Source organism: Arvicanthis niloticus, chromosome 5 (genome assembly GCF_011762505.2).
Source record: "Arvicanthis niloticus isolate mArvNil1 chromosome 5, mArvNil1.pat.X, whole genome shotgun sequence".
Classification (NCBI taxonomy): domain Eukaryota; kingdom Metazoa; phylum Chordata; class Mammalia; order Rodentia; family Muridae; genus Arvicanthis; species Arvicanthis niloticus.
In genome coordinates, this window is record NC_047662.1 from 28,779,014 (window position 1) to 28,791,261 (window position 12,248).

A 12,248-nucleotide genomic window follows, 5' to 3' on the forward strand; every position below is an offset into this window, starting at 1 on the left:
CATGATCTAGGCTGGCTGCCCAAGACCTTGTTTCAGACACAGGCTCACACTGACAGTTCCCCTTATATCGAGTTTGGGATGGCCACTCAGTCTGGTAGGCTCTAGAGAGCGGGGGAATCTGAGATAGAGGCCTGAATCCTGCAGGACTGACAGTTGGGCCTTTGGAAGTTAAGGAGTTCGATCTGTCAGGACCTTGTTTCCCCGATCCAGGGGAAGGTTTGTTTCAGGTTGGGGCTGCTGCTCTGGAAGCTATCTCTGTGGGGTCTCCACATCCTGGATCCTGTGTGGGGCTGCGGCAGGCAATAAATCCCCTCAGTGGAGCTGGTCCCAGCATGGGCCACCCAGCAGAAAGGCCGCCTCATCAGCGGCCTCATTTGCATAAGATAATGAACCTGCAGTAAAAATAGGAATAGAAAAAAAAAATGGCCTGGCAACTTTGTTTCCATAATGACAGATGCTTCTTAAATACTTAGCTTCTGTTTTCCAGAGGAATTCCCCAGGGGCAGGATCTGGTACAGCCTGACATCCTGTCCTATCCCCCCAGCCCTGACCTCCTCTCCTAGGCTTGCTGCTGGGCAGTCACAAAGCACAGAAGCAAGGGACAGGAGCCCAGCTAAGGGTCAGAAAGGCCCTTTGAGAACAGTCTTCTTATATTCCACCCTGAACGTGACTTTTGGATTTCTTCCTTCCTGTCCACTTGAACTCCCCAAGAAAACAGAGTGGGCATTTCCCACCACACAGGAGAAGCACTCAAATCATGTGAGGTATGTTGAGTCACCTGCCAAAACCAAGGCAGGAGTGGGAGGACTTGAAACTCAAGCCCCTTCTCCAAGTCCTCATGTCCTTGTCGTCTGTCCTGGTTGCTTTGGAAGAGGGCTGATCAGAGGGGTTTATGTATTGTTGACTTCTGACAGGCCGGGCCTATGACAAACAGTTTGCACCATCACTCTCTGAGTGGACAGTCCTCACAATCACGTGTGTCACAGTTGAGGTAACAGCCAAGGGTATGCAGTAGTTTGTTCAAGATTACACAACCAGGTGGTGGAACCGGAATTCCTACATAGAATGCTAAGGTCTTCAATGAAGGGATAGATGGATGGATGGATGGATGGATGGACAAATGGATGGATGGATGGATGGATGGATGGATGGATGGATGGACGGACGGACGGACGGACGAATGGATGGACAGATGGATGGATGGATGGATGGATGGATGGATGGACGGACAAATGGATGGATGGACAGATGGATGGATGGACAAATGGATGAATGGATGGATGGACAAATGGATGAATGGATGGACAGATGGACAGACAGACGGACGGATGGATGGATGGATGGATGAGCAGTACCACTCTACCTCACCCCTACCACGGCCTCCTTTCTCTTCACTCTCTGCTGGATCTGGAGTTCTCCCTGAAGCCTGGTATGCTCACGCCGCAGGGCTTCTCCCAGTGATGGACAGACATCCTTCAGTCTAGGACCTTTCTGTGCCTCCTTACCTGGCTGTGGCTCCACGTTAAACAAAAGCTCTCTGACACTGTAGTCCATAGGGTCTCGGGTGCCTCTCCTTCCACTAGTAAATATTTCTGGGTGCTGACAGTTCACACTGTCTCTGGGATTCTCCAGATCTTTCAGTCCTTTTATAAGCCTGTGTCTCATGATTATACTTAGTGACTGCTCTCTTTCCTCAGGTCACACTTGATTGGACAAGTGGCCGTTGGAGCCAAGCCGCTTTACTGCCCTGGGCATTACAATTACACGGGCTTGAGAGCTTAACACAGGCCTGCCCATTGGGAAAGTTTGGGGCAGGCCTGCCTGGTGAAAATATGCTTAACATCCGCTGGCTGTTTTCTGATCACGTTTATTGCAACATGGAAAGTTCTGGAAAAATCTGAGGGAAGTCAGTGGTTCTCAGTTTGAGGGCCATGACCCTCTTGGAGGGGATTTGAATGACCCTTTCACAGGGATCCTATGTCAAATATCCTGCATTATCTGATATTTACATTATGATTCATAATCCTATGTATCAAAATTATAGCTATGAGGTAGGAATGAAACTAGTTTTATGGTTGGAGGGTCATCACAACATGAGGGACTGTATTAAAGAGGTCACAGCATTAGGAAGGTTGAGAACCACTTCTCTAAGTGAATCTGTCTGTGAGTGTGAGTGACCAAGGGGTACAGAGAACCCCTTCCTGCTACCATTTGGAATGTTCCTGTCATGGAAACTTGACAGTATTGGCAACATCCATTCACTACCCACTTCCAACTTCCTGAACAATGAGATGCAATTATAACAGGGGTTGTGGTTAATAGCAGCTTTAGAGTCCTGGATTGAAACTCCCGTGTCTCTCTTTCCAAACTTGTGCCAGGCTTAGGAGAAGGAGGTGTCTCTTTCACTGGAGCAGCTTCGGATTGTCTCGGGACTCGGATTGTCTGGGCCCTCAGGGACCCAGATTGGCTTGGCTTTCTCATCTCTTCCACTGACAGCCAACTCTTCCTGCTTAAAATAATCACGCTGAACTTGGACATCAAATTTCCATCTCCAGAGAGTAACCCACGGGGCCTTCTCCCTCCCAGCCAAGAATAGCTTAAGTAAGATATGATTGACCTCATCAGCTACAACCAAAGGGACAGGGTCACCTAGGGTCACAGCAGCTCAGAACCTGACGATGGTGTGTTGTAGAGGCACATTGCTCAAGAGAGGAGAGGACAGAGATCAGCCAGTGACACTGTTGACCTGATGTCTGAAATGGAACCAGGAGCCTGAAGTAGCTACCTGCTCAGCACAGCGTGTCCCTACCCTGGAGACTGGCATTCTTGGGAGGAAGATGGCCAGTGTGAACTGCTTGTGACCTCTGGTTCTGAAGGGAGATAAAGGACAGAAAGCACACCTTGGGAAGGGACCCATTTTCTAAAAACATTTATTTAAAATTTAAAACCATATTACTTCATACAGCAAACTGTGCACTTTGATATATCACAGTGTCTTAAAAAGGAAAATAATCAGATTTGTTTGGAAATTTATTTACATCAGCTTAGAATGATTGGCAAGTAACACAGTTACTATGAAACCCAAATTGTTACAAAATGTTTACAAAAAACTATATTCATAGAAATTCTGCATGTCCACAAAGGGCACCCCCTGAATGGCCCAGAGACCAGTGTGTGGGAACCTTGTCGAGTGGGAGTTGGGGGAAGGGCATCCAGGCACTCTGGTCTGGGTAGTGGGGACAGGCCAGGGCTCTTAAGAGTCCCATGGTGCTGTCTGGGGGCTCAGCCCAAGAGCTGGGAGCTGAGGTCCCCACCCACGGAGGCCCAGCCAGGAAGTCAGCCCAGGCAGGGATAAACTGGGGTTTCAGAGCACAGTGGCGTGAGGGCTCTTGGAGCCTCTGGTCTCTGTGGAGCCAGGACAGGACCCTCATCAGCGGCAGCTGGAGATTTCGATGCGCTTGGCCATGGCTGCAGGAGCAGGCCTGGCTTTTAAGTGCAGATGGCCTGAGGGCTGGGGTTGAAGCAAAGGGCAGGCTGCAGACGACACATAAGCAAAGCCCAGGTCTCTTCTCCCCAGCACACTATAGAGATGCTTGGACCCAGGAAGGGGCTGAAGGCCTCAAATTACTGGCAACAGACAGATCCAGGTGCGGCAGGGACAGAGGTCTGTGACCTACCTGACAGGGGCTCTCTACCAGCTGCCCTGTTGGGAGAGGAGCAACAACGAGAGGACTGGCAGACAGTAAGGGGCTGGGCAAGGCCAGGCGCTGCCATCTTGAATCTCTCTGGTTCCTTGATAGCTCCCTCCCTCCCACCTTGTACCTGTCTCAGAATGAACTGGGGCAGACTCTTGGCTAGCATCTGAATCTATGGCTCTTCCTACTACTGAGAGGCCTCAGAGTTTTGGTCTCTAAAAGTAAACCGGACAGTTATGGGGTGATTTGGGAGCCTCTGTTCTAGAAGGTGGGGGTAAAAGAACTAGATTCATAACTAGGTTATCGGCATGCTGAATGAGCATGTCGGCAGTGCCCTCGGGCTGTTCTCTTCAAAAGAGACACGCTCTAGCCATGAGCTGTGGGCACCTTGCATGTGTGAGGCCTTTTGCCACCCAGGATGCTCTGACATCTGGGCAATTTCAGATGCAGCTTGACACCTTTCCAGGCCACTCTGCAGGCAGGGATAAGGGCAGGCCTGGGGATCTGCCTCCATTTTCCTCGATTTTCTCCCTAGTACTAGGTACTGGGATGAGACTGCAATATTGGTTCCGAGATCAAGGACTAGCAAGGCCGTGTTCCTCAGATAGGCCCACTGACCTGCCTTAGACAAGTTCCCAGGTGGAGATTCTCACCCATGGCTGTCCCTTCCCTGGTTCACCTGTCAGCTCTGCACTATCCTGCCTTCTTTGACATGGTCCATAGTACTGATGATGGCAAGGCCCGGCTTGTTCCGGCTTGTTCCAGAGGGCTGTGTAAACCTGACTTTTCGGCTGCAGCCCCCCCATCTCTCAGTGGGTCCCCACCCATACTGGCTGGGTTCTGTACACTTTGTGTGGAGACGTGCAGGGAAGGGCTGTATACACAGGGGTTGTGGGTCATATATACACTGTGCATATATATAAGCATATATATATATTACATTCATATATATATTGTACAGAACATTAGCCTTCTATCTAAAACAATTCTGTGACTTCACGTATACCTCAGCTCTAAAATTTCAATTCCAGGACAAGAGGGCAAGGCCCCTTCCATTTCGGCAAGTGGTTGGGCCTATTTCAGATGTGCACCCTGCCCCAACAACCTGGGACATTCAGATATATCTTACTCAGAGATCTGCCCACAGGACTGGACCCAATTCTCAAATCTGTCCACTGGACTGGGTGGGTCCTGGATGTTAATTCCATACAGTTGTTTGTCCAAAACATGAAGGCCCTTCCAGGTGGGCAACCACGCAGGGCAATTCCAGAGGTGGACCATGGAGTTTGTCACGTTCAGATGCTGGTGCCTACAGTAGGGAATGGCTTTGGGGGGTGTGTGTGTAGCATGGCCTTATGCGGCATGAAGCAGCAGCAGATGCACCCCACCTTCGGCCCTCCCTGGACCAGAAAGGAAGGTAGGAAGGGACAGATGGTTCTTGGTAAACGTGGGCCTGGTCTGACTTCCACTCTCTTGTGGAAATATTTAATCTGCATACCCCTCCCCCCATTACATGCTACAAGGGCAGGGCCCAGGATGTGCTCTTCCAGCTGTGACAGTCCAGGCTGAGGAGGGGCAGTCTCCTATCTCAGAGATTCTAAGTCCAACTCACTGGCCAACACTTCATTTTCCCTCTTGTAAGACACCTGCCCAGGGGAGCCCCCTGAGCCCCCACAGAGTGCTCAAATGTCATCCTCTGTCCATAGCAGAGAAAACAGATGTAGGCCAAGGTAGAAGCAGAAGGAGGCTCATTGTCCAATAGCCCCCAGGGCCTGGACAGAGTGGGTGCTGCCCCACCACAGGGCTGGTATATATAGGTGTGAGGCATTCTTCTATTCAGAGCTGGCCTATAGGGTCAGACAGAGCCAGCCAGCCAGGGGCCTGCTCAGGTATGCCCCATTTGCTCCCTCCGAACCAACCTTTGTATTTCCCATTGCTCCTTAGAGCATCCGTGTGCTCCAGCCTCAGCTCTGTGCACCCCTTAGGGGGTTGGGACAGGTTTCCACTTGAATGATCTGCCTCCCTCTTGGCTCCCTTCCCTGCCCTGGCTGAGACACAGCTCAGCTGGACAGGATGGTCTCCAGAATGCTTGGTACTGGGCTGGTCTCTAGGACAAACACAGGACTTCAGACAGAGGGCAAGCATCAGCCACACCTCTGGATATAAGGCTCAGGTGGGAGGGGAGAGCCTGCAGCACGCCACTCCTCGTCCTGGAATGCGTCCACAAACCATCCTCCCACTGCCATCACCCAATGGTCATTACCTCTATGAACATCCTTCCCACCAACCACATCCCGTCCCTTCTCCCATCACAGTCTACATATGTGCATAGCCTCAGAAGAACATGACACATCTGCAGTGTCATGCACAAAAGCACATGTGTGATATGAACACGGATGTGGGTGTGTGTTATAAAATGGCACTGGACAAGAGAAGACAGTGGTTAAAGACTACAGTGGATGAGGACAGACTGGATGACGGTTTCATGAGAATCCTGTCAGCAGGGGTGATTTAAAAAAAGAAAGGAAGGAAGGAAGAAGAAGAATGTTTCCCCTCTCAACAGGACACTACAAACAGCAAAGGAGAAGGCATCACCATAGAAGGTGAGCCCCAGAAGGTGTCTCCCTGTGCATTTTCCCATGGAGCCTTGGGAAAGCTGTGGCCAACGATCCCATAGCAGGCATGCAAGCAAACCCTGGTACCCTGCCTTATTGATTGCTCTGCTGTCTTATTGACTGCTCACAACTCCAGATGTGAATTGGAATTTAGGTACATGTCTGCACATACATGGGTATGAGTACACACACACACACACACACACACCATTTTTACGACTCCTCCTGTATAGCACACACCTACCCATGAGCACAACAGTCTGGTCTGCCCTCCTGTGCTGTCTTTGGGGCACACAAGCCTGCACACGAGTGTGTATGCACAGGCACTAACACAAGGACCTCTGATGACATGGCTTCTCCTTTTACAAGTATTTGGCTATACTTCAGGGTGTATCCTGGTCCCCATCTTCTGCCATTCAGTACACAGTTACACACATACTCACACACATTTATTCACACTTGCATCCAGTATACACTCACCAGAGCCCCATCTCCACATGGCTTCTCCTGGAGTCTCACACAGATGAGACTCTGTTGCGGTCCTGACTGAGCTCTTTCTTCCTTATTTCACACACACACACACACACACACACACACACACACACACACACACCACAAAACCAGGTCCTAAAGGAGGCCCCTATTATTGCCTGCTAGGGCTGTGTTACATACTCATATCTGTCCTTCATCACCAGCTCCTGAAACTCACACACAGAAAGTCAAACACAGACATGTGCGTGCTCCTCTCTCCTGCCAGCATGGCTTTTCCTATCATTGTGTGCACTGGGCTTGGCTGCAAGCCTTCCCTTTCCTCCCTCCCCCAGTGCAGCAAGCCAGCTAGAGCTCCTGAGAACCAGCACGGTGGGAGTGATCACATGTGCCCACCATGCCCCCCACCCCCATTTGGCTGAAGGGGTTCCTTCACCTCTGCTGAGAAGACTTGAGACCTAGATGTAGCTCATCCAAGCCTGGCCCCTCTGGCAGCACCAGAAAAGTGAGGGATTGTGGGTGACTGATGTCCCCCAGTTCTCAGTTCTCAATCCATATTGCCCATCCTGGTCCCTGATCAGAGACCAGCACCTACCCTTAGCTGTGGGGGCCCCTATGGCCCTGTCATGCTCTCTGTAAGGACACTTTTTGTCTAACCCCTCACATCTGAATCTTTCCTATGACTGTTATGGTTTCAAACCTCCAGAGATGGAAATCATAGGTCATCTGCTCACCCCTTTGGCTGTCCCCTCCTCTGGCTTCTCCTCTGGGGTCTCCCTTAAATCTCCTAAGACCATAGCTGCTCCAGAAAAGAGACCAGGATGGCCTTGTGTCTCTGTGTTTGGTCTTTGGTTAATCTTCCAGGAAGCAGCTATTCCCTCCCTCCCCTCGGGGCCTCTGGAGGTCTCAGATCCTGCCCTGAAAGCTTTCTTTCTTTAGAGGGCTCATTAGGTTGGGTATGCCCAGAAAGTTCTTTGGGTCCCTTCAGGCTTCTCCCACCTACCCCAAAGTTAGTCTGTGCAGTGGGGGGAACAGCAATTCCTCTTTCGAGGAGCTATGACTTGGCTCTCACTTCAGCTAAGGTGTTCATCTCTCCTCAGGATGACAGAGGGAGCCCAAATTCAAATGGCCCAGGACAGGAAATCACCAGTGAGTAGATGGTGGAGAACCCAGGGTCCCGATTGCTGGCTAGTTTGCCAGCAAAGTTGGTCTATTGGTTCAAGGGCCTGTGGGATTTTCATAGAGTCCGTATTTCTTCTGCTGGCCTTTCAATGTCAGTTGAGTCTTTGGACACTCCTCATGAGGAAGGGCACCTCTGCTCTATGCAGCTGTGGAGAAGAATTTGCTGTGACTACGACTTCGTTCACACTCCTGGGGACTCTCTAAACACTTGTGACTCGGGACACTGACCCGAAGCATCTGAGATCACAGTCTCCATCTGTGTTCTCTTCTCCCATACCAAACCCCTCCTTTGCACACCACTTTGCATGTTGCCAAGGGGCTGCTGCTGTTTCTGAAGCCTCATTGAGAAGAGCAGACTCAGGTGAATAGCCCTTAAGGGCTGAAGCTTTGCTTCGGTCCAGGTATGGATGGCTGCCCTTGGGCTCCCACTGGCAGTCTCGTCAGAACACACTTAAGGTGTTCCGAGTTGGAGTCTCTGCTCTCATGGCTGCGTGCTAGAAGGCCTGGGCTTGAGGGGAAGGTGTTCCGAGGCCTCTGCAGAGCCCTGACAGAAATTTCTGGCTATGGAGGAGAAGAGAGATGGTCGGTGATGGAGCCTGAGAGGCATGTGCTTCCGCTGGCCTTCACAGCTTCAGAAAGCCATAGAAAAGACAAGAGGAGATGAAGCCCAAGCCGGCTGAGGGCCTATGGGTTTCCCCGGTAGGTAAGAGCTGATGGTTCACAGCTGGATGGGGGCAGCTGCTCCATCCCCAAGGCCAGCATGAGATGAGGATGTCCTTTCGGGTCTCCTTTGCCTTCCTCTGCGTGGACCGGGCCTGAAGTCCCCGCTGGACCCATGTCTAGGGGAAGACAGGGGCTAGCGAGGTGCTGCAGCTCATGCTGTCCTTGCCTGGAAGCCTTCGGTCATTAAAGGTGTGCATGTTGATAACCGCATCCGTCTTGACCATCATAGGAGGCTGTGGCTTGTGCTTGAGACGCCGTTGGCAGGTGAGGGAGAAGCGGATCTCGTCGGCCACTGTGCTGCAGAAGGAGCGCTGGGGAGGGACAAGAGGCAGAGTGAGACAGATCCTCTCCTCCTGACACCATGACAAGACCACCTGCGCCTTTTTATACCTACACCCCACCAACAACTCGAGCTCCAGAAAGATGACTGGGAGGTCTTCTGTAGACTAAGGGGAAGGGGGAAGTGGTGTCATCTTTCTGTTTCACAGAGATGCCTACAGCAGCCTAAATGGCATGCACCCAGAGTTTGAGGGTTTCTCAGGAGCCTGTTGGGTGGGTGGCGTTCCACTAGACTCTAAGGTTTTGCCTTTCCTACACCAGGCCTGACCTGGAATTAGAGCTGCAGAAGCAAGCCCTTGAGACACGTGTGGGGTGGAGAACCTATTCTGGTGGGTTTTCCAACTACTGCCTCCTCCTCAGAGGTCCAGCCTGTATCTAAGGTGGGGACTTGGTGAATATGTCTATTGACGGGCCTTCTGAACATGGTTCCAGAAGCTAGCGGGGGTGGGGGTGGGGGTGGGGGGGCAGCAGGAGTGTGGCATCCCCACAGGGGTTTAGTGGCAGTAGCTCCAACTACTGGATTTGGCCCTGGACTGAGATGGTGCACAGTGGAGCAGGCTGACGGCCCAACTCAGACAGCAAGGCTGTGGGGCACCATCACTGGGATATGAAGGTCATGGTCCAGGGGAACAAAGGCCTCTTGTTAGTGGTGACAGCCCCCTCCCCTTTCCTGCTCTATGTAGAACACTGGTCTCTTCAGCCTGCCTTTTTGCATCTTGTAAGTGTTTCCTACATACAAGGCTGCATGCTGGGCGTTAGGCACAGAGTGGTAGTGAAGCAGGTGAGTACTCCAGGATCAGGGAGCTGTGGTCTAGCAATGGGATGAGAACAGACAGCAAGCATGTGAAGAAGTAAATCCCCCAGCCAGCCATGGCTATTATGAAGAGGCTAAAGCAATGGGGCTGGAGAGATGGTTCAGCGGTTAAGAGCGCTGGCTGCTCTTTCAAAGGACCTAGGTTCAATTCCCAGCATCTACATGTCAGCTCACACCTGTCTGTAATTCCAGTGCTACCTAGGGGACCCGACACCCTCACGCAGACATAAATACACGCAAAACACCAATGAACATGAAATAGATAGATAGATAGATAGATAGATAGATAGATAGGCTAAAGCCATGATGTGGAAGAGAAGAGTGTGGGGAGTGGAGACTAGGAAAAGCTATTTAAGGAGGTGTTATAAGTTAAAATCTACATGCTAGATGCAGCCAAGAACATGGTGTAGTTCAGGCTTAGGTAGGTGAACCAATATGTGCAAAGGTCCTGAGGCAGAAACATGCTGGTGTTTTATGGACTCAAAAGGAGTCATATGAGGGAAAGTGAGGGAGGGGGATGGGAAAGAGCCTGTGATTTAAAATTCAGTTCAGTCTTAACAGGGATTCCTAAAGACTCTGGCAGCTATTCTTTTTCAATGAATCATAATTTTTAACTGTTCCCTGTTAGACATTTAGGCATTTATCCAATCTTTTATGTTGCGGTTCATATGTAAACAAACATCCTTCTGAATAAAATAGTCCATATCCTTGACCACTTCAGACAACCACTAGTCAACTGCACAGCTGGTTTCAAAGACTCAGTTTCTCCCCCGAGTGGCCTTCTGCGATTGCACCTTCTCGGGCTTCGCTTAGGCAGTGGCTAACTCACACAGCCCGAGTTGTCTCTCCCTTCTCTTGGTTGACTTTGCCTTGCAGGTTGTTAAACAACTGCAGTTCATTTTGATGGATCTATCAGGCACTGATTGTAATGAGGCCTCTGCATGTGACCCAGCGGCAGGCTCCCACCATCCACACTGGGCCTGGATACTTTTGAACTTCTGACGGGAGAGGCGATTCCGTAGCCCGAAGGCTCTTGGCTCAGGTGCAGGCTTAAATCACCCTGTGGGCCTTCTGCAAACTCTAGAGTTAGGTTCCACCATGGGCCAATTAAAACAGAGTCTCTGGGAGTGAGGCCAGGGTATTAGCACTTAAAACTCTCTCTCCATGCTTCTAATTTGCCACGGGACCTGGGGCTCCTGCCCCGACCGACCATGCTTGAATTAATCAGGCAGGGGAAGACTAGCTTTACTGTTTGCACACTTGGGTCATCCCTCAGAACTTTGCTTTTTTAAACTTTTCATTATGGAAATTTCCCAATATATGCAAAAGCAGACTGTACAATATAATGAACTCCTGTGCCTTCGTCACCCAGGCTCGACAATTACCCTGGGGGTTTAAGGAGGGAGCTGGCATGGTTTGAATTAAGTTTGAAACAGGGTTCTGGCTGCTATGGAGCTCAGAGATGGTGGTGGAGAATTGTGGCAGGGAGGGGTAGGAGGCACTGGAGGCTGTGAAGTCAGCCTGGGGGGCAGGCCAACGTGGAGGGAAAGGACAGTGGCTTAGGAGGCCACGTGGATAAGAGGAATGGAAACAGGTGCCTTCTACCTCCAGGTTAGGTGGAAAGAAAGGTGTGTCATCGGTGTGAAGGCTGGGGCATAGCTTGGGCTGCATTGACTGCACACTGGCCTGGGACGGAGTGGAGCAGGGGGTGATGGGAAAACATGAGCTGTCAGGACAGAGGAGAGCTGGCTGGATCCTGGTGGACTGGATGCAGGGTGGTGGACAGAATGGTGAGATGAAACAGTCGGAGTGCATGCCCTCAGGAGGACGAAACCAGCTTAGTCTTGTCCTTGCCTTCCTTCCCTGTCCAACGCAGCCTCCTCCAGGGCCTCACCTGCTCCCGCTCCGCTGTCTTGCGGAGTTTGTATATAAACTCGCCCACTGCCACCAGCACGGACAGGACTAAGCCGGCAGCCAGGACGATGAAGATGCCGCCGATCTTCTGGATGCCCAGTGCGCTGGCCTCCTTGTTCTCCTCCTCGGGGCAGCCGCTACCCCGCCACCACTTCTCCTTCATGATGTGCAGCTTGTCCTCCTCCTGCAGCTGCAGAATGGCGATGGTGATTTTGTCCCGGTAGGGGGAGCCTGCGGAGGGGGAGGGGGCTGTCAGTGAGGACTTTACTAGAGCTGCCTCTGCCAGCTTAAAACAGAGACTCCTCTCAATAAGGCCTCCTGTCCAAGTCCAGGTAAGGTATCTTGGTGGGGAGGCCTTACTCACTGGGTGTAGGTCCTGCAGCCCCCCCGGGGGTGGGGCTGAGTATGTGGGGTGCATTAACAGAGCAAGGGGAGACTGTCTCTGTCCTCACAGGCCAGTGCTGACCGTCCCCTCAG

General features: G+C 51.4%; 1 protein-coding gene across 2 annotated transcripts in view; it reads right to left on the bottom strand.

Moving 5' to 3' along the window:
• Positions 1 to 2,912: 2,912 nt before the first annotated feature.
• Positions 2,913 to 12,248, bottom strand: part of Grik3 (glutamate ionotropic receptor kainate type subunit 3) — a 214,825-nt gene continuing 205,489 nt past the window's right edge. Inside the window, exons 15-16 of one of the 2 annotated variants that reach the window (XM_034502711.2) lie at positions 11,752 to 12,002; positions 2,913 to 9,015 (exon numbers count right to left, since the gene is read on the bottom strand). In XM_034502711.2, the coding sequence (XP_034358602.1) occupies positions 8,821 to 9,015; positions 11,752 to 12,002 (446 nt within the window). In that variant the 3' untranslated portion in view covers positions 2,913 to 8,820. Of the gene's footprint in view, positions 9,016 to 11,711; positions 12,003 to 12,248 lie in introns of both variants that reach the window. The other variant, XM_034502712.2, reaches the window with a different exon arrangement.